The following is a 23078-nucleotide window of genomic DNA, read 5'->3' as shown; positions in this document are numbered from 1 at the left end:
CTGCCAGCAATTTCAAAAAGAAATGTTAAAAAAACCCAACCCAAAGATAAAAAAGTGTTTCAGGACCTCTGAGTATTTGGGGTCTGGTGCACTACAGTATGGCGTTTGGAAAGGGGGCATCTGAATATCCAGTTTATGGATGAAATGGTTTCACATTGCTAGTACTGAAATACAAACTAGTTAGGAAAGTACCAAGGTTTTACCGAGTTAGAGGTTATTTCATCTTGGGCAGTACCAAGGTGAAACAGGAGACTAAATTCTGAAATAATGAGGAAATGGTTTCTCTTAGGTAACAGTGTGAGCCTGTTATGTTCCATTTGCATTCTGTGAAGAGGTTACTTGAAAGGTTGTTATAATGTTGCATGAAAAGGCATCAGGATGCGCAAATATCAAAACTCTTTCCAATCTCCCTTTCAAGCCGTGCAATGGAAGTAGTGTCCGTGAAAGGTCAGCTGAATCCCTGAGACAACCAGATGATGGAAAGTCTTGTCCTGCCGCCACTGAGACAGAAGTCTGCACTTTGAACAAAAACTGCTACCACTATGACTACAATGTGACAGGTATTTGCCATGCTGCGATCCAGTGATGGCTTGGGACCAAGGCTTCGTTCCGTTCACCTTACAGGACAGATTTTTCAGCTTCCTGTTCTTATCTGGACGGAGCTGTAGAGCTTGTACTGAAAACTGCTTCAGGCTATTTGATCCAGATGAAGTATTGTTGGACACTTTGCAACTTGGGTGTAGTGCGCATGCGATAACTCCAGGAAATTTATTTCTGTCATCATTTTGTGATTTGCTCAAAATCCATGCAGGTGAAACCAAACATGAACCACCGACCATTTGCAGTAATAGTGGTTGTTTCCAAAAATGTGTGGCAGCTGGGCTTCATGAGCCTTTGCATATGTAAAAGTTGCTCGTGAAGATTATTTTAGGCCATCAGAATAAGAATTAGGTGGGAGATTGCATCATTATGAGTTTTATCTAGAACGTCTGCTACACTAATGAATTCCTTGTTTCCAGACTGGAGCACATGTCAGCTCAGCGAGAAGGCTGTCTGTGGTAATGGTATCAAAACACGGATGCTCGATTGTGTTCGCAGCGATGGCAAATCGGTTGACCTGAAGTACTGTGAAGAGGTGAGTGGGTACCTGTGAGTAAGCTCCCTTGTCATGGTGCTAATTAACGCTGAGCCAACTGAGCTGTACGGCATGTAACTCATCTTCACCAGATGTTTTGCAACACTATTCATGGATTGTTAAGTACCTCTGAAATGAACTGTGCCATCAACAGTGATTTTTATACAATTTCCTTTGGTTACTTTTAAGTGCCACCGTGAATGTATGCTAATTATTATGTCCTGAAGGAAATGACTTAGAAACAATAATTAATAAAGTAGAATAAAGGTAATAAATCTTAATCAGAACACTAATCGTCATTCTAATTTGATACAATTCCTGCATGGAGCCTTGGACAGCTGCCAGCATCAATCATTTACTCAATGTGTTGGAAAACGTTTCTCACGTGCCATTCTGCAGCTGGGCTGAATGCTAACTTCTTGTATCCAGCTGTGCAATGCAAAAGATACCCAAGCTAGTGGGAAAAAATGTGCAGCATGAATGAAATATTAAATAGAAGCGTATATGGAGAACTAACCAGCAGACAGGAGCCCTTAAATTTTGAAAAAGCCATTTTGCAAATGTTCAAACTAATTTCAAATGCGAAAGCACTGGTTTTCTGGCATTTTTGGTCTTAATGTTTCCAATTGCATGGAGTTAGGAATGTGAAGGAAAATGGAAAGACAACACAAGTGTTGCATTAAGGGCAATCCTACACACATTTCTGATGGAAAATAACTGAACTTGCTTCAGCTGCCATTCCCCCACCACCTTGACATCAGAAACAAAACCACTTGCAATGAGGGACTAAGGTGGAGTGGCCTCCACAGCACTTTGGTACCAACACCTTTGCTGTTGGACCTTCCTGGCTAGTAGCTGCTCTTCAGGATATGTCCGTAGAGAAGAGTCTTGTCAGAAGTAGGGGGAGTCAGGAAACCATCATGTACCCTAGACTGTGGTTTTGTAATGGTGTATCAGACCTACTTAGGCTTCTCCAACCCCTTCTGACATCCTGGATGCCTGGATCCGTAAGCTCTTAGCAAAGGCAGGAGGTTTCAGCTGAGGCTGACACCCGACTTTTGTCCCAGGTTCCTCCTTCACCCCTCTTGGGTTTATAATCAAATCTAATAATTTGATCATTTATGTTTCAGGTAAAAAGTCAGGATCTGGCTACCTACCGGCAAGTTTCTCTGAAGTTAATAGGGGAATGCCTTAATGCATTCTGTTAATGTTTTGATGCGTTAAGAGAAAAAAAGAGAAAAAAAGGCTCTTGTGGTATTTGTAAGAGATTGCGATATTGATTAACTCATACCAAGACATAGTATAAAATATCCATCCACATGAATATTTCAATAGAAAAAAAATATGCTTCATTAGATTTTAAGGGGAAATATATTTCTTTTACCATAAAGCCAATAAATTATTCCTGTTGTTAACCAAAGATTTTGAGCAATGTTTAGAACAAATGGTTACATTTTACACTGAAATCTCATGGCAGAAAACCTCTGGAGCTTTCCTGCATTTAAGAAATTAAAGTTTATTACTCAGAGAAATAATTAGGGCAACAAGATAATATCTCAAAAGCTACTTGCCATAAGTGACTGGCCAATGGACATCATTTCAGTGGGGTCTTGGCTTTATCAGCAGCCACTGTGATACAGTCTTATTTGCTCTTTTGATTTGCTAGACTGTACAGAGATACATCTCTCTGTTGAAAGCCCCGATCCACTCCCCAGTCATACTGTTAAGACTATTTGTTGAATTATGTATATGTGAGCAGTGGTACAACAAGGTCAAAGGCTGATCCAATAACTGTGAGGAGTAAAACCTGTTAACCTGATTAACAAGAAAGCCAAGCTCTTCAGATCTTACCAGACCCTTCACTTTAAAGATGTGAAAGCCAACTCTGTGATCTTCCAGGTCATGAGAGGAGAGTATTCAAGAAATTATCAAAATGTGAATATACACTATGCACTTCTTACTAATCTAATCACAGATGATCCTTCAGGGTGTTGGTTTGTTTTTTTGTTTTTTTTTGCATTATAAGCACAGTGCAGAAAGATTAAGTGAAGTTCAAAATAAGATGCATGTGCTTAGAAAAGTTGATGATAACAGAAAGATGAAATAATTTTGTAGTGCCTTAGCTAATGGAATTTCCTCTGGGTTATCATAAACTTTCTACTAGATATATGAATAAACCAAAAGTTGTGTTTAATTTATGTGTAGATACATTTACAGAATTATGATTCTCATTATTATACGCAAAGAAGAGAGATCAGAGTAGTTAAGCCTATCCTGATCCCTGAGAAAGGAAGGTGTCTGATTGCAATGTCTGATTTCCTATATATAATATGTGGTTCAAGAAAATAATAAAAGCCATATATAAAAATACCCTTCATGCTGTCTTTTGACTATCACCATCTCCATGTAAGAACATCAGTGTAGTTAAATACTAACATTTCTTCCGAGCCCCTGTGTTCTGGTTTCCTAATGCATCCATACGATCTTGTGTTTGTTTCAGTCAATCAGCTAAAGAAGCTAGCCAGTCATCCTGATTACTGCCAGGATAAATCAATTTCTAGAGCTTATTTCCAAGTCCTCGTTATGTTAGCATAGTTCCCTTCAAACTCTCAAGGCACAGTAATACTGGATTACTTGGTCTCTAACTCTACAAAATTAGCACATCACAAGAACTCGGCTTGTCTTTTCCTTGAGTATTTGAAAACCAAATCACCTAAAGCAAGCTGGTCCTGGTCATATTCATATTTATGGACTTATTCTCATTCATTTACCTTCCATTAAAGATCAGAAAAGCCCAGAAATGAGCAGTTTTGTCTGCATTGGAAAGCAAACTTGTCTGTTTTATTGGCAAATAGTCTGCTTGTCAGATTACATGATTAACCTCCAGCAGAGGTTAATCTGTGGTGCCAAAGGTTCCTATAAACAAATAGAGATACTTTTTGTGGATCACGGGGTTTATAGAGCATGCCGGTCTGGCCGCCTGTGTGACCAGGGGCAGTGCTCAGTGGTAGCTTGCAGTGCAACTCCTCCAGTACTTGCCATTCTCGAATCTGAAACCACAACTCATCCAGAACAGAGGCTCTTTCAGGTAAGGGAGCTACTGAATGCTTTTCCAAATGATTTCTGAGCTCTTCAAGGTGAATTGTGGTTCATCAATTGAAGGAAGGAGAAGGATGAGAAAAGCATATATATGATTGATATGAAATTGCAGCCTGCTGATTGTTCCCCAAATCTATTTCAGCAGCACTTCAGTATCTAAGACACGCAAATGGCAGATCACTGTGGGTAATCTGGCCTCCAGCTTTCTCCTCTTCACCTTTAATATCTCTCTTGGGCTTTTCCTTCTTTAGCTGCTGAAGTCCAGCTGAGAAGGCCAGTCTTGAAAGAGAGCAGTCGTGTTTCTGTGATTGGCAGGAATCAATACAGCAGACTTTAAAGCCTTTGCTCAGAAGATTTGACCCAAATATAGACTTCAAAGACGGTTCTCTAGTTTCCTAATTATCCAAATTCCAGATTATCCAAAGGTTTCGGGTGTTGCCTGTCTACGATAGCTGGATAATCAAGGTTGTACTGTACCACAGAGAAAAGCCAAGAACTCATTCTTTGTTGTATAAAACAGAACAGAGGTCTAAAACCTCATTTGTCTCAATAAATGGTACTGCAAATGCAAATTTAAGACTTGGTGAGTCTATCAGGATGAGACATTTCCAGTACTTGTGGTAGTTTATTTATGGAGGACATGTTAATGTTGTGCCTAATTATTGCTCTATGCTTGCATTTAGTAGGAAATAGTGGTTTTATTTCCTTTTTAAAGTCTTAACTGCTGGTTTTATGTCATTAACCTCTCCAGTCATTAAAATTAATAGGTTTTGAAATGTCTAGTTTGCTTTTTTTTTTTTTTTTTTTTTTTAAACTATGTGGGGATTTTATCTACTTAAAGATATCCACAACCTCCTGGGATTCTGAAAGGCCCCAATGATGATCAAGGTCCACTGGTGAGGGCCAATGAATAGGACAGTCTTTTGTGCTGGGAAGCTGCAGATCTGTTCATATGGGCAGGATTGATTTTCTTTCATGTTTTAAAATCATACACACTATAATCAACCTATCCTTTTAACTAATTCTGAAGCCATGCAGGCTGCAGGGATTATTATTGTCATGCTAATATTTATGCCATCAGTTGTATTCCATCTTGCATCATATATTCTCATGTGCGTTAGTGAGAATATCTCTTTTCTTCCTTGGATGGGGAAAATCAGGCGCATTGGAGTTTGTAAGAACATAGAAATGGCTTTACAGGATCGGAACAAAGGACCATGTAACCACTGTGCTGTCTCCAAACGTGGGCATAAAACTCTTCCTTCCCTGTGGGGGTTCCATCATTTGTTAGTGTTAGGCAGACTCCTGCCCAGAGAAGAGCTCAGTACAGAAGGTATTTTTGGGAAAGAGCCTGGCTATTTTCTGTGTTCTTGTCTCATACTCCTTCAGCATCTGCAGCTTTTGCTTTTTTATTTTTAAATATCCTAATTGCTTTACTTTTTATTTAGTAACGACTTCATGCTTGTTTAAAGCTTTAGTCATCCCAGATTCACCGTGTCCAAATGCACACCCTGCACTGATGGCACAGACTGGGTGTTGCCTGCTGACCATTGAGAATTTTCTTTTAGCTTGGTTTGGAGAAGACATGGCAAATGAATATGTCCTGTGTGGTGGAATGTCCTGTGAACTGTCAGCTCTCTGACTGGTCCCCTTGGTCCGAGTGCTCTCAAACATGTGGCCTTACAGGTCAGTATATACCTTTGGCATATTTTAAAGACTGAGCTTTTTCTTTTTTTTTTCTTTAAGAAAAGCAATAATATCTCATTTCACAGAACTAGTAAATGTAGTTAGCTAGGGAGAGTGGTGGGGATCTAAATTGGCTTTGTTCATGGAAATCATATGCTTCAGTGAGACTGTACTCACTGAAGATAATGAGAATTTGGCCCAGCATAGTTTCTGACTCTGGGCACAAAGTGAGATATGATGAATGATATATTGAGACAAATATAAACACTGATGTGAATATTTATTTTTCAGTGGGTGGGGGGAGGAAAAGGAGGGGGGGATTTCCCCTTCAGTTTCATTAGTGGTGAGTTTAGAACAACAACTAAACTTGAAGAAGAGCACAGCAATTAAAACCAACAAATTTACTCACCAAAGAATTCCGTATTTTTAAACACAGAACAAGGGTGGTGGGACAAGTTACTTTCACTGTGATCACATTAATGTGTTTTATCCAAAATGTTGCTAACCGCTACCTTTTAAAATCAAATCTATGTCAGAGAATGGGTATCAAAAGCACGTTCTAGTTACAGAGGAACTCTTGGTGTTTATTTGTACTGATATGTCTCAGAATAAGAGCCTAAAAGCACCATTATGCCAGGCAACTAAGGTGTACAGACTACAGAAAGAGAAGGGTAGAAACCCATCTATGAAACCTCTTCATTCTGTAATCATGTCTGGAATATGTCACTACCGATACTGGATGGTTGGCAGCGTATGGAATCCAGTTTCTCAACTGCTGGGCTCTGAGTAAAAGGATATTGCAGCTTTTTGTGAGCTTTGGGGAGTGCACCACAAGGAAAAGTCTAGGCAAAAACATTTGAAAGCTCTGGCCACCTCAGGACCCCAGCAGACAGACCTATGGATTTTTTAATGATAACAGTTAATAATTTGATACTTCAGTATCTAATAACGTAATAACGTTTCAGTTCTTTACATTACCTCTCAAAGCATGACTTCTGCATTCAAATAATCTGCACTTCTACATCCAAAATAACCCTTAGAGAGTAAGAATTGAACTAACAGCTCTATTGAAGGCTTAGGTATGTTGCCAGGTTTTTCTCTACATGCTTCTGTTTACATACAAGACCTGAACAATGGACCTGATATTTTTCTGAATGAGAATTATTGTTGCTACGTTTTTTCAAAATGTGAAGGTGGGTCACTATCCCAAATCCCTGTGCTTTCCAAGTATAGAATTTTTGCAGAAGTGAGAAAAAATATTTTAAATAGTAATGTAAAACAGTTTTCAAATTTTCAGTGTTTTTAACAGATGATGGCATCCTCACATGTAAGTCTCGAAGCTGTAATTTTCCTATTAGGCAGGCAGTTGGAAGTAACTGCTGTTTTTCAATAAGTAATAACCATATAATAAACCCAGTGACCACAAAGCTGAATTGCTCCTGTGCAGACATCCAAATACTCATTAAGTTGAGGAAGAATCCTGTATGTAAGAATTCTGCTTGTTGCGGTTCTTCGGGGTTTTTTTCCTCCAGTACTTTTCAATAAAATCTTTTTTTCTCCTGTGACATCTCAGTTGGAGCAGCTGTGAATCCAAGAATGATGAGGCTCCAGTTGCCAAACATCTTTCTAGCTAGCTGCAGTGAACACAGCTGTCTGGGAGACTGATACAGTTCTGCTGCTGCATGGTGGCTTGTGTAGCTTGCTCTCAGCAAAAGATTTGTGTCATGATCATTAGATTGTTCAATCCAAATGTATCAGATTGAAGTGTGCCATTTAAGACTAATTCTTTTGGCCAGCTGACACCAAGTGTTATGTACCTAAGTCTACGTAATGCCTTAGTTTATAAGCCTCAGTACACAAATTTAAATATATACATCTTATTTCAGACTTTGTTCATACATTTATCTATATATAGATTAAAATACCACAGCTGTGTTGGCTTTGTGGAAACTTTTGCAAGGTGCCAAGTCCAGAGCACCCACTTTACCACTACTTCTGGCACACAAACATTATTTTGGCTATATGACATGACCTCTCTGTAATGAAGCATAATGGTCTAATGTTCACTGCAAGATGAAAGAAGCAAGAGTTGCTGAAATGATAAAAGTCTTTCTGTTTATATAAGTCTTTGAAATAGAACTGTATCTCAATGTTGCTGGGTAGTGTGCTACTTATTGTTGAAGAGAAGATTAATGTTGGATAAGCCTATTGTATTTTCATTTTCTTTGTGCCTGAGTGAAGAATCCTGCATCCCCTGCAAAATCTGCATGTCACGTTATCCGGACAGACAGTGAGGGAAAGTTGCAAGCTGTTCCTGGCTGCAGGAATCAGACAATTACGGGACGTGTGATTCTGTATTAACTCGGGGGAGTTGGTTTCTTCGAGCAGCAAACTCGAGGAGCCACAATCTCCACTGAAGTGTCACAAACATATGGTCACATTCAGAAAGAGTATTTTTCCCCAGGCTTCTGAACTAGGAAATTACGGCTTTTGTTTGCTGTTACAGAAGCAATCAGAAATCCTAATCGGACATCCTCCTGCACTTCTTGCAGTACAAATGATAGAATATAAAGTGTCTGTTATATGGATTTACATTTTCCAAGAGCCAACAGATCTACTTTACAATCCAATTTGTCAAATGTGGAAAAAATTACTTTATTCAAACACAACGCTTTTCACCAAAATAGAACCATCTTGAGGAATAAATCTGTCTAACCACTTTGTTGTTAGTTATATTGCTGTTTCTCATTTACAGGGAAAATGATCAGAAGAAGAACCATAAATCAGCCATTTCAGGGTGACGGGAGGCCTTGTCCCTCTCAGATGGAGCAATTCAAACCCTGTCCAGTAAAACCTTGTTATCGGTGGCAATACGGTCAATGGTCTGCATGCAAAGTAGAGGTAAAAGCTGTATGGGATTTTGAAGTTATGGCGCTTGTATATTTGCGACATGCTCAGATACCTGTGTAAAAAACATGTAAAAGATTTGCTTCCACCTCTCTTACACAAAAACTAAAGATTTATTCTTAGAGTCCCTGTTTGTCAACAGATATAACAATGTCCTACAGATATTCAAAGGATAAATGTAAACTTTGGTACTTGGGTAGCACCTTTGCTAATAATTGAAATCCTTCTATTGTAAAAGAATATCTGTGGAAATGGATTGGCATCCTAGAAGAGGACTCCACTTGAGATACTGCTGTGTTTGCTATTCAAAGGCATAATTAGCTCCATACTTTAAGAAATAGTGGTAGCAGAGTTTTTGGTTTGGTTTTGTTTGTTTGTTTTGGAAGTAAAGAACAAAGTCCTTCTTTTTTGTTTCTCCCTACTGGAATGAATAAGTAGGTAAGCAAAAAATAATAGGAGACAGGGTGACATATAGCTCAGATCTAGTCTTTTGGCACTTCCTTCTGTCCAGCATCCATGTATGTCCTCCTTCCCCAGGATGCTCAATGTGGAGAGGGAACACGAGTGAGGAACATTTCCTGTGTGGTTTTTGATGGATCCATTGAAGATGTTGGCAAAGTAGTAGATGAGGAATTCTGTGGAGAAATAGAACCTATTATAGATGGTAATAAGAAGATGATACTTGAGGAAACCTGCACTGTCCCTTGTCCAGGTAACAAAGCTATTCAAATAAGTGTTGTGTTTCAAGATTGGTTGGGTATCATTACAGTTATCAGTGCCTAGCATTAGCCACAGGCAATTAAATCTTTTTCACATGCTTTACTGATTGGATTAATCCATCAAATGACCAACAGAGTTACTTTCCAGTAGTGGCTTCATGACAGTAAATCAATTAGAAAAAATAGCAGGTTTTAACTTTTATAAAACACGTCTCACTCACAGATTGTACCTAATAAGAATATAATTTTTTCACAAAATCTTTTGAGATAACTGTGTTTTGAAAAAACTGTGTTTAACTCTAGAAGAAAGAGTGTTGGTTTACAGCTAAATATTTTCTTTAAGTGCTTAGAGCACCTAACAGGTTTATTAATACTTTTAACAGTGGCTAAGAACTTGATGCCTTTTACGGGTGTCTAAGGAAGCTAAGCTAAGGAGTCTTTTTTATCGTTGTTTTTGTTTAAAGGGGCTATTCCAAATAAAACTAGTATTTTGGTCTCTGAGAAAATGTGTTTCTAGCTGTTTAACTCGCTGGATGTGACATGCACTATCATTGCCCTTGTAGACTTAATCCAAAGGAGCTGTTATAAACGATCAGGGCCATGACCGTCTTGCTGAGAAGGATTAAAAGCCTATAACAGCTGTTTAATTTCCAGTAAAACCCCTCCAGTTCATTTCAAACACTTATTTGTAGAATTTGAAGTATATTGCTGTTGTTCAGTAGAGTCATTAGTGATGTAGCTTCAGAAGTAGTGATTAACTCCTTCAGTTCTAATGCAGCTATCATTCCACACCACTACACTGGTTTTGTTCTCTTGCAACTCTCCTCTTTCTCAGAAATTTTTTTCCAATTCATTTCATATAGGACCAAAGGTAGTTGCCTCAATAAATAGAAAGTAATAAAAAACGGAGAGGCTTCCATCACTGCTTTGTGCACAATATTCCGATTGCATGATTTTCACATATTTTTACTTATGAAATTAAAATTGGAATAAAAAGCTTGTAGTTATGTTTTCTTGTTAGTCGAATATATATATATATATAACAATATAGCTGCTTACTGCTAGCTTTCAAAATTTTGCTGAGCAGGAACCTGTTCTTCAACAATCTCACATTTAGCCAGCAAGAATAACTGCCCTGTGGGGATGTGCTAATGATACGCTCCAACTAATGTTTCCAAAAATCACTACTTGTTTTCCTATTATGTATACATCAGTTCTTCAATTATTCATTTCTTCGCATGCTTTCCTAGCGTTGGCAAATAAAATTCCTTCATTAATCAGGCATCTGGTCAACACAGTACTGATTATATCTGTCATCAGTATAATGCAAGGTAGCATGAATTTTTAATAGCTCTTTCACTGAAATAATGAGAACTAAGAGGTTTATTTATGAGTCTGTGCACAGTCTAATCCCATTTTCTACTACGGTTTTAACAAAATGGTCTCTTTGTGTTGTGCCTCAGATCTTCCTTAAATGTTCTTTAGCCAATCATGCTAATTAGTGTCATTAGTATAATTTTATTTTTCAGTTTTACACTGTAAGATAACATTGTACAAATCTCTATTATCCTAACATGAAATAGCCAGAGCAGACATTTTAATCACCTTCCCATTTCCCTTTCTTGCAAAGAATGTTCCAGTAGTTGCTTCTACTGTCTGTTTAGAGAAATTCTGCATGAGGATAAGCAACAATTAATCTTTTTAAAACTAGACAATATTTTCTCTTTCTAAGAACAAAGAAGAATGGTGAACAAGAGAGATAAATTTAGCGTAAGGCTTACAGTGCACAATACCCCAAAATTTACAAAAATGCAAACATTGGGTGTTGTAATTCAGAAATTCAAAATTAGAGTGATCTTACGGGAGTGCTACAGGAAACTACCCTGCTTTGGAACAAATAGGCTTTTGTATAATCTTTTTATTACATTTTCTACTGCACAGACATTCAGAGAGTGTCAAAATATTATATTCTCTTAAGTATATTCTCTTATATTCTCTTATATTCTCTTAAGTATAAGTCACATTTAAAAAGACGAATGAAAGGAACAATAAAGAGGGAAAATTAAGAAACCGGATTTGGACATTCTTTTCTAAGACATATTCAGTGCAAAAAACTTCACATATGATGATCGTTCATCCTAAAAAATTGCTATTTAACAGGGGACTGTTACTTGAGAGAGTGGTCAGAATGGAGCCTTTGTCAGTTAACCTGCGTTAATGGTGAGGATCTTGGCTTTGGAGGGATACAAGTCCGATCTCGGGCAGTGATCATTCAGGAACTGGAGAATCAACACCTCTGTCCAGAACAGGCTTTGGAAACACGACCATGCAATGGTAAGCACCAAAATACACATAAGGCCATTTCCTGTAAGAAAGAAATACAGAACAACAATAGATTTGTTTTCTTTCTCTTCATGGTATCAGATTTAGACAAATACAGGTTGATAGACATAGAAATGCACTTAAATTTTGTTTTCCAGATATTAACTGTGAACAGCAAAACTTTCAGATGCTAACTATTGTATATTACCACTTTAAACAAAATCTTCGGAGAATTGATGATCCTTTTTAAAGAATGAAATTTCTTTTTATGATATGAAAAAAAAAGTAGTTGCCTTATCTGCTTGATAACATTAATAAAAAGAAATATTTAAATTTTGATACAGAACCAAATTTGGATTTCTGTCTTCCCTTTGAGTTGTTGTTAATCGCATGACAATGGCATTAAAAAAATCTCAGTTATCGCTGGTACTGGACAAAGTATCGAAGAAAAGTAATTTCCTGTACAGACATTTCTTGTCCATTCAGATGCCAGACAGATCAGGCAAAAAATAATTTTATATTTATAAGGCAGCTAAGGTGCAATAGGACTTCATGATGTATCCCAAGCCACATGAGAGGTGTACAGCAGAGCTGAGACATAAAGCCAGATGCAGCCCAGGCCACTTCACCAAGCACCAAGCGTTGACTGAAGCTCAGCGTTACCAGGAAAGGAACCTGACTCCTAAAAGAGTTTTGCACAGCAGATGGGCCACAACCATTATGAGGTTATTGGAAACATCTGTTTTGCCCATTAACTACATTAGCCTTACTCCACATGCAGTGTGTAAACCCACTCTAGTTTGTGTCCGGGACACATCTGGTGGATTCTGTATGTATCCAGTAAGTGCAGGAGACTTTGTGGCTTCCATGTGTGCAGTGCACCCTTCTAAGTTGCTGGGTGAAGATGGAAGGGGCCTACTTAATTGCAAAAGCCGTTAAACATAATGAGTATGGTCTACTGATGAGTGTGGCTGCTACCAGTGGTAGCCCAAGATCTTGTCATCAGATTTCTTGAAAAGTGAATGTTCTCTGTGTAGATGGGCAGTGCTATGAATACAAGTGGATGGCTAGCCCGTGGAAGGGATCTTCTCGAACCGTGTGGTGCCAAAGGTCAGATGGTTTAAACGTCACAGGTAACTACTCTTTTTATATACACACAAAAGCCTGGAAAATAGGTGGATAATGTCTTTTCCCAACAAGTGGAAATATATTTTTTTAAAAGAATCTTCTAAAAACACTTGTTCCTGATGTGTGAATCAATGTCCTGTCTTGAATCATCATGTTTTTGCATATTAAAGATGTCATTTCTTTTCCAGAATTATGCAGCGTGTAATGCTAAAAGTAAATATAAATATTATCTTCTGTACTGGACCTGGAATATTTTACATTGTGTATTTTTTTTTTACCGTGGACATCTTTACACTTCTAAATTTAGGGTTTCAGATTTCAAACCATACAACAAATAGAACTTGTATGTATTAAAGCGCATTTCAGTGCCTATACAGAGGCAGAGAGAGATGCAATGGTTGATATATGCATGATTGATGATATCATGTATATATCATGTATCTCCTTAAAATCACAAAATAGCAGATTTTAATAAATGTGCTAATGTAAGTTTATTTCTTTACTTCAAAGAAGTAAACCTATAGCAGGATACTTCTGTGGACAGCTATGGGATGTAGTTACTTTTTGTGTAAACCAAAGCATAAAACACCATTAATTAAGAATGGCTGGTCTCTGAATTAAAAAAAATCTTTATATATATATATTTCTATTTACATGAATTTATTTATCAGAATTAGGGATTAATTTAAGGTAAGTGTTATGCATTTGTTGCTTAAGTAATTTTTATATCAGTTCAGGTGATAGTAAAAGAATCCCAGAGATTGTAAGCAATGCCAGGCACTGTCAGGTCAGTCACAGGAGGATGGCTCCAACTCGTGGACTGCCAATACAGTACTTCTTGATGATGGAATCCACCTCTACTGTCTGTAGTAACAGCAGAACTAAAATATCTGTATTATTTTTACAAGGTTTTGAAATAATACTTAGTAGCCCAAAGTCTCTTTTGCAAGTGTGACCTTGTGCTGTAAGAATATTAAAATGCATCATCTTCACAATGAATGCAACGGGGTGTTATTTATGCAGCTTGATTGCTTTCTTGCCTAGCTGAGAGGCTTGTTTGGTAAGTAAAACTAAGTAAGAATTCTTATTGAAATTAATATATGATATTATCTATTAAAGGTCCTACAGGATTACAAAATAATTAGCGTCTTGGCGATTATGGCTCTGAGATGTTAAAACCAGAATATATTCATAAATCACAGTCGGTCACATAAAAATAATAGTTTGTTCTGATGTGACTGATTACAGCCATGTGATAAATTCTGGGAAAGACAAGTGTATGAATATGTGGTGTTGGCAGATTTTTCATGATGAGACCTCCTAGACAGACTAACCTTGGACCTATATTGTATCTCTTTTTTCAAAGTGTTTGTACGTGGTTTTAAAACTGTGGTAACTTTCTGATGTGAAGTAAAGACTAGCGGAAAATTCCAGAGAATGTAATCACCAGTTTCCAGGCAATGCAAGACTGTATTTTTTTATATTTTCCTGATAGTTTTCAAGCAAAGCACTTAAGCATAATATTCTGCGAGGACTTCTCTGCGTGAAGTATACAGTCGTGAACCAGATTGTAATTTACATTTGAACATTTTTTTGAAAGTGGTCTGTATAAACTACAGTATTTAAGAGTTCAAATTGATAGATGCACATACACAATTGATTTAAATGGAAATTGTGTATTTTGATCTAGAATCAACCCATCTCTCTGATTACTGTGTTTCTTTGCTGCCTTATTGCTGCACATTTGGCTTTAACGTAGTGTATTTTAATTCAGACATTATCAAATTTTTATTATGAGTCCTGTTGGTATTTTAAGGCCTTAATTTATTTCCTTACTTGCATAATATTATTGTGCTGAATAGTTCTTTTTTACTTGAAGGTCTTGTTTCCCATGGGCGATGAGGCAACTCTTTCCTTCTGCAGCTTCCTTGGATGACTGATATTTTATTACCTAGATTCCCACAGGCATGTGATTTGTATGCTAGGATGTACGATTTTCCTTTCTGGGGGTGGGGAAAACTTATGGCAACCAGCAGGGTTTTCTTTGTTTTTCATCGGCCATCCCGTTAACACTTGGATCTACGTAACCACATCTAACTGCATCTGCTATGGTCATGACCAACCTCAGCTATCAGGATTTCATCATCATATCACACCAGTATAAAAATGTTATTAATTTGGGGGGATGCAAGATAAGTCATCCTGTAGCAGTATAAATTTTAAACTACGTGATGTATATCCCTCTTCTGTAAGCTAGAAGGAAACCGAGATAAAGTCAAACTGATTCTAAATGAATTTTGAAGTCATTCTGGCTGAAATGATAGTGAAAGCCTGATTGCGCGTATTGGTCCATAACAATAACTGCACTGTACGTAAAGCTGTAGAAATGAGAACGAGGACTGCATAAAAAGGAAAAAGACTGAAACCCACTATGTCATCAGTATCATGGCATTCAGCTTTACTGATAATACTTCTTTCCTTTCGAAAAATCTGTCTTAGACTAGCATGAAGTGTGGCTTCATAAGAGGCAAAGCTATAGCATGTGTAAAAGTGACTACTGAGGAGCAGCAGAAAACAGGTATCCATTCATAAACTGGATGAGTAGTTTGTCTTCGGTTTAACAGGCGATATAAATCAAAAATATGCTTTTATTTTCTTTGTGGCCACAGTTTTAATATGTAAAGCATAAGGAGGGCCCTAGAAAAGCAAAATCTGTTCCCTCAAGCACAACAAAACATTTAGATTGTTTTTTGAGCAATCCACCAAAGGAACAAATGGAAAAACAAAAGATTCACTTGCCAAATATTAGTTCTCTAAAATGCACATGAATGCAAGTCCATGTGCTGTATCCTTACTCTCCCTGTAAGAAAATACTTGATACCAATTGTCCTTCACCTTGGAATAAGAGAAGTACTCTTAAATTCACATTAGCGATAAAATTATAATCTGTGACATACTGTAGCGAGTAATGACATCAGTAATTTCATCAGCGGTGAGGTATTACCATGTCAAAATATGATTTTCTGTCCTACAGGGGGCTGTTTAGTGATGCGCCAACCAGATGCTGACAGGTCATGTAACCCACCGTGCAGTCAACCCCACGCTTACTGCAGTGAGGTATGTGCTACTGCATTGGAGCATAAAACACCCCCGTAAGGGCTTCCCACACCTCTCTCTGCATTACAAAGATTATGCCCACAAAAAGTATTTTCAGAGATTTTGCTAATCATTACTTTGTTAAAATCAACTGCAGACCATTTTCTAGCTTTCAATTAAATGTTGCATAATATCTGTCGATTTGGTACAAACCTGCATAAAAATACATGAAGAGGTACTCTCCGGGCTAGCGCTCATCAAAACAGTCTTCTCTTCCAGTCATCCGTGTTGTTATGCTTTATGGCTCACAGAAAACCGTGTTTTTCTGCCACACAGTGTAAAACACTTGTTCCCTACAGACTAGAGCGTGCAGTTGTGAAGATGGATACACTGAAGTTATGTCCTCCGATGGCACACTCGAACAGTGCACTCTCATCCCGGTGGTGGTGATCCCCACCATGGAGGACAAAAAGGGAGATGTGAAAACCAGTCGAGCTGTGAACCCCACCCAGCCCTCCAGTAACCAGTCAGGACGAGGAAGGACCTGGTTTCTACAGCCTTTTGGGCCAGGTGAAGTCATGCAATGAGCAGTTCTTAGTGCTAAGTACTGCCGCAGGTTCTGGCATTTACATTTTTGTGATGCCGAGGAAGAAAAGAAAAACCCTTAAGTGTTCGTTTAAGAAGATGGGCATCTGCCCTGACTGAAAACAATGGAAGAGACATGAGCAAACCCTTAGCCTTCTCAGCTACTCCATCAGTATGTTTAATGAAATCTTGTACTGCAGATTTCTTTTTAATCCCTTCTACCTATTAAAATTCACAGAAGCTATTTGAAACGTGACATTAGAGGGGAGGTGGCTGCAAAGTTGCAAGCCAGGATATTAGATTATCCTCTCTCAACCAATAACGCTGTTGACAGAGGCGTGAAAAGGTAGCCCTGAATACTGCAGCACGTGAGGGCTGCTTAAAATTTGCAGCCGTAGCATAAATTGTAGGAAAATAACCCGTATAGATATGCTAATGCTTTCCTGCCATATCCATGTTTAAACTAATTCATGTTAGACAAGAGCTAACAGTATTATTGCTATTTAGCATAGACATGCTCTAAGTCTCTATAGGCAATATTTGCTTTTATGATGGACTATGCTCTTTAGAGATGAGCAAAGACTTAAATGCAGGAGTGGCAAGACATATATGACAGTTATCCCATCAAAAATACCTAATAATGTCCATCATGTAATCAGATTTCAGTAAATATTTCCCTGTACTACTAAGCATTGAGATAAATAAAACTTTAAGTAACATATTACATTCACATAAAGAGATATGATGCTTGTCCAAAATGTTAATTAAATTGAGAGCAATTGGTTATCTTCTTGAGTGTCTTTTAAATCAGAGCTAAATATTCTAGCACACTTGTATCTTAGTGTTCATTTCGTTTTAGAGCTTTTATGAATGTTTTTAATCTGAAAATTGAAAACAGTGTCTTTACATGCATAATCCATAAAATGCTGCAAATTGAGAACTACAGCAATACTTCTAATAAGCAGATTAAATCGTGTTTGGGTTAGAAATACTTATGTTAGATCCCATTAGTCCTATTTACTGTTATTTGTACTGTGATGCTCTTTTTGATACCTGCAATAAAATGGTCTTTTCTCCAATTAGTTAATACTTTAATCCACAATAAAAAAAGAAAATTAAGCTTTTCTGGTCCTCCTTTAAAAAATAGCATCTTACCAAATATGTTATCTTTTACTCATTCTAGCTCACTCCACCTGAAAATGTCAAAGGGTGGGTTGTAGCAGCCAGAGTGCCAACAATAAGCAAATATCAGGCAGTCGCCTTCAACTATTTAGGAAAGTGAATGCTCATGTGAGCTCAGACATGGGTTTTGGGGCAAGGAACAGATGAGAGATTTCATGAAAACTCATCAATATTCCAGTAATTCAAGTTAGGAAGGAAACATAGCTCAGCTCAGATAAAAACAACGGCATTCAATAGAACCAATAGTTCATTCAGTGTAGGTATGAGCAAATGTGGAAGAAAGCAAACATTTTGGACTTCAGATGAGATTTGTCCTTGATTATTTTAATTCCGGGACTGGGAAACTATCGGAAAGGTTTTGATTTAATCTAATGTGATTATTCCTTTCCTCACAGTTTCTAAGTCTACATTTAAAATAATTCTGTCACTGTCTTCAACAAATGTTATTGCAGTTCCAGAAAGGAAGGCATTTAAACTCTTCTCTTCAGGTGTCTGTGCTGCTGTATTACCCAAAACAGATGCATTTGAGATGCCAGTTCGCTTGTATATGTAGAAATAATCTGTCTGGGGGAATTCAGAAAGCCTGAGTTAGACGCTTGTAGTTGCAAAATATAAATGACCTCATTATAACAGAGTTCCCAGCTTTGACAAAAATAAATAAATACATACACAAGATAATGCCAGTCTTTTTTTTCAAGGAGATAATGCTATTTTAAAACAAGCAGGCCCAAAACAACCCAACTCCCCCTGCATTTACCAATGGAAATAATGCAAGAAGAGAAGAAACTAACCTATTTAGCAGTACTGAAGTCTGATTTCCTCTCATTCGTATTATCGTATAATAGGATATGTCAGGTCAAATCTACTGCTCAATCCATCTTGAATGGATCAGTTATTTCAGCTATATCAGTTATTATCAGTTATAATGTTTCATTAGGTTGATTAATGTAAAGAAGCTAAAATGTTTTTGTATTAATTAGTCTTGAACAAGTTGTCCACATGACTGCAAGACTTTGCATTGCAGGAGAACAGAAAGCCTGAACTTAACTGCACAGCAATACAGAGGGCTACTGTGAATCTGAGCAAAGTCAGTCTGACTAATTTTTGTTATTAGTACGTCGTAGAAATATCAACCTCATTGATAATAACTTTTTGTTCTACAGGGGCATCAGGAAGCAATAAGTCAGAAAAATTTTAGCTATGTTTGATTAAAGTGAAAACATGCGTGACTTCATGATATAAAATTTTTCCCCTTGTAAATGAAATAATTCAGCTTTTTTAATACAATTTCCACTGTCAAGGAGGTGCAACAAGGCTAGCTAAGCCCCTGTAGAAGAATGTTTTCAAAAAGCCATTTAGAAATTTGCAAAATTGATAAATTCAGTGAGTCAAACAGACTACACTGACCTTGGGTTGTGACATGCTCATTTGAGGTTCAGAGCAAAACCCCACAAAGTCACACAGTTTTTCTTGGGAGAAGTGGGTGCATCTGGGATCAAGGCGAGCAGGAGAGTGGGATGTCCCCTCAGCCTGCAGGGACATCATGTCCAAAATGCAAAATGCACACGCTGCATTATTCACAACAGACATTGTTCTATTTATAAGCATGGTTTATCTTTTTTTTTTTTATGTATTTTTGCTTTTTCTGTGAGAGGAAGTTGTTTTCTAACAACAAAATGTGCATTTGGTAGGGGAAGAAATTGAAAATTATTACTTTATGCAGTAGTGAAAGTTGCGTATGTGCAGTTAAGGTATGGATGAGGTAAAACATGTTAAAGGTATTTAAAAAACATAAATAGCAACAAGAATGAATATTTGAATGCAAACTTACTGGAGCTAGAATGGAGAAGGATGCTAACAGCATAAATGAGTCCCAGGCAGATAAGCTGCCCTCGGATCATGCTGAAGGATTGTCCACTCCCAGCGGGCCCAGGGGATAGGGGTTTGGGGGGTCCCACTTGCTGCCTCTGCCCCACATCTCGGCCCCATTCGGATTATCCAGACTTCAGCTGAAAAGCAGAACACAAGTGCACAGACAAGCTATTGCTCAGTTGTTTAATAGTATTTACTCGTATTAATCTGTAATTGTTAGTGAAGACATTTATTTTGGATTATAAAAGTATTTCTTTACTATATCAGAACTAATAATTCAACAAGACTAACTCAAACACTACTGACTAACATTCATTCCTTTTAGATGGGAGGCTGAAGACCTGGGTTTATGGTGTAGCTGCTGGTGCATTTGTTTTACTCATCTTTATTGTTTCTATGATCTATCTAGCCTGGTGAGTTCTTTAATTATTTACAAACAAGCAGTCCCGCCTAGACTCTAATGCAAGCGTTTACATATGCCACTGTAGAAACTGCGGGCACTTCTGTGATCCACAGTGTTTAATTTTCCATGTGTCCTTTTGTCCAAGCTCAGGTTAGTGGACTCTCGTTGTAGTCTAGATGATGGCTAAACACGTGCTCTCCTGAGGTTAGAACTTCTTACAAATATGGGGTGGCTTAGTGTATAGTTTATTTTTGTCCAGTTTATGTCTGTTAAGAGTTTACTGTGTCTGTGAAATTTCATTGTGTCTGTATCGCAAAATGCAGAGAGAAATAGCACGAAGGAAATTTAGTTGTCAGGCAAGTCAGATTTAATTTTGGCTGGATATAGAGTGACACAACCAAAAAGAGTCTGAAAACTTTCCATGTGTTTTTCATACGTTGAAGAGTATTTTATTGAAAAATCTTAGTGCGTGTGAAAGCAAAGATTTTTTTCAAGTCACCTTTCAGAATTCTCTCCCTGAAGTTTTTTAAGTCCTGTTTGGAATTTCTGATTCAAGTGACTGAGCAGGTGGAAGGTGAGGGAATCATGTCATATACATCAGTCTCTTGGCTGTAGTGCATTAGTAGACATTTGGGGGGCTTCTGGATTTCTTTGGTTTTTAGTAAACCTTCCCCAAAATCTCACTTCTCTCTAAGTAAGGAACAAAATCTTATATTTTTTGAGGAAAAGAAAATCCGTTAGCATACAACTCCACTGCAGATTCATCGGATTGGGATCTGTGGCCACTGCAAACCACTGTAACAACTGGTTTGGTAACAAAGAATTAGATTTGAGAAGCCTAAGTGACATAGCTAAGATTTTGGATGAGACTGAGGAAGGACAGCCCTGATTTAAAGAAATGCCTATATTACACTCTGAAAGAAGACAAGTACTAAAGCGTGCATAAACGTGCATTTTCCTATGGCTTGATAATTTTTTAAAGCTATATCAAATGGATTGGAAATACTGGTGGACTAAAATCCAGTTCAAGGCTAGACAGGGAATGGTTATGGCCAACAACCATATCCCTGCTATTTATGATTGGTTTGATTATAATATCTAGAATTAACGGTAGTCATTCCAGCAAGTATAATGAGATAAAAATAATCAAAAGATGGAACTTTCCTATGGAAACCCTTGATGTGTTGAGAGAGGTTAAGATTTGAGTCATATAATCTAAACGAGAACCTGATTGCGGTTTTGATACATGACCAAATATTGCACTGCAGGCTCTGGGTTCTTCTGAAAACTGACTGATCTCGCAGGATTACCTGCCAAGGATTTCAACAAGTCACATCAACGCCATAACAGCCTGTTTCTGAACAACTGAGCTTTGAATTAGATGTTGCTTTGTGTTGATAAAGAGATAATTACTGATCCAAGTGAAGGTTTTAGCCTTATGCCTTTTACAAATGAACAACCAAATGCATTATCTTAAAAAAACACACTCATCTTTCATTTAAGACTGAAATCCATCTTTACTATCTTATAAGTTTCTTGTTCTATTTACGAATTATCTTATTGTTTCAGCAAAAAGCCAAAGAAGCCCCAGAGAAGGCAGAACAACCGACTGAAACCTTTAACCTTGGCTTATGATGGAGATGCAGATATGTAAAATATAACTTCTCATGGTGACAAATGGAGTCTAAATTAATGGATTGAAATCAGAAGGTATCCAAAGCCACAGGGATTTTCTATGGAGTGGATTAAGTGTTTTGACTTTTTCTTTTTTTGTAACTGCACCATAGATAAAGAAGGATGGATTTCATAATGCCTACAGATGTTCAAGGTATTACTGCTTTACTTTAGACCATCAGCACTGAGAAATCTGGCAGAATCACCTTAATAGATGCTGCAGTTGGAGATTTGTGGTCTTTCCTCAGTCTTACAAACTATAAGCACCACTTTTGTCTTCAGAGTACTGTAGCTGACATAATATTAACAGTTGGAAGCCCCTGCAACATTAACCAAGTATAATCAGTACGCATGAAGAGTTTGTACCAAGCTGTCTATGACTCTTTACATTCAAGCATAACGTATATACTCAGTTGAACCATACGTATTACTCGATCAGATTATATACTTGTTAAAGAGCATTTTAGTGCTTAGTACAATGTTAACATTTAACCGGGATTAACCCACTGAGCAAATTCAAGTTTGCCAGTTGATGATAACTTGTGTTAACCTGCATTTCAGAGGGCAATGACTCACTTGCAAAATTCTGTCCTGTTATCTCTCCAAAGTATAAAGGCCTCATGTGTACATCCAGAAAGGAGGCATTCTCAGATTCAGTATTTTCTAGCGGTTGCTGTCTGGAAAAAGAATACCCACTGTAAATGTTACAATACGTTTCTACTTTCTCTGACTCAAACTGTTGCCTGCATCTTTTTTGCTACGTGTAAGGCAAATTTTTGCACTATATTAGTGCAGCATGATATGCACTTAACTAGTATTGCCATAGAAACTGCCTCTTTTCAGAAAGGATGATGACGTATCTTGTGCAAGGAGTGTCGAGTAGACAGGTCTTGAATCCTGAAGAGAGTAGCGTTCGGTTTGGACTGCGGCTGGATGGAATCGGCTAACGACGTGTACTGTACACACCGTTCCTTGTCACAGCGGCCATTTGTAGTCTATATCATGGCAGTAATCCAAGTGTCTAGTTTCTTGCCCCATCTACCTATACTGGTATAGATTGTCCTGCTGGTTTCTAATTGTACTTTGAAGGCTGTTTATGACTAGATTTTTTATATTTGTTAACTTTGTTAGAAAAAAAAAAAGAAAAGAAAAAGAAAAGTGCTTGCCCTGTAATCCTGAGTGACATACTTAATATCGAAAAAGGTATTCTGATTTTTCAACTAAAATAAAATGGTTTTGCCTTTTTTTTTTCCATCTGCTAGTGAGAGCG

The 23078-nt window shown here is 37.6% G+C and overlaps 1 protein-coding gene across 1 annotated transcript in view; it reads left to right on the top strand.

Annotated features, from left to right (window-relative positions):
• The window catches only part of THSD7A (thrombospondin type 1 domain containing 7A), a 214093-nt gene extending 192254 nt beyond the window's left edge, over positions 1 to 21839 (top strand). Inside the window, exons 18-28 of the mRNA XM_082479202.1 lie at positions 419 to 560; positions 1020 to 1135; positions 5803 to 5920; positions 8676 to 8821; positions 9365 to 9539; positions 11707 to 11880; positions 12906 to 13001; positions 16031 to 16113; positions 16452 to 16662; positions 20057 to 20144; positions 21704 to 21839. Of these exons, the coding sequence (XP_082335328.1) occupies positions 419 to 560; positions 1020 to 1135; positions 5803 to 5920; positions 8676 to 8821; positions 9365 to 9539; positions 11707 to 11880; positions 12906 to 13001; positions 16031 to 16113; positions 16452 to 16662; positions 20057 to 20144; positions 21704 to 21788 (1434 nt within the window). The 3' untranslated portion in view covers positions 21789 to 21839. The remainder of the gene's footprint in view (positions 1 to 418; positions 561 to 1019; positions 1136 to 5802; positions 5921 to 8675; positions 8822 to 9364; positions 9540 to 11706; positions 11881 to 12905; positions 13002 to 16030; positions 16114 to 16451; positions 16663 to 20056; positions 20145 to 21703) is intronic.
• Positions 21840 to 23078: the final 1239 nt, after the last annotated feature.

Source organism: Vanellus vanellus (assembly GCF_965231255.1).
Source record: "Vanellus vanellus genome assembly, chromosome: 2".
Classification (NCBI taxonomy): domain Eukaryota; kingdom Metazoa; phylum Chordata; class Aves; order Charadriiformes; family Charadriidae; genus Vanellus; species Vanellus vanellus.
Note: the sequence above shows the minus strand (reverse complement) of the source record. Positions and strands in the feature narration are given on the sequence as shown.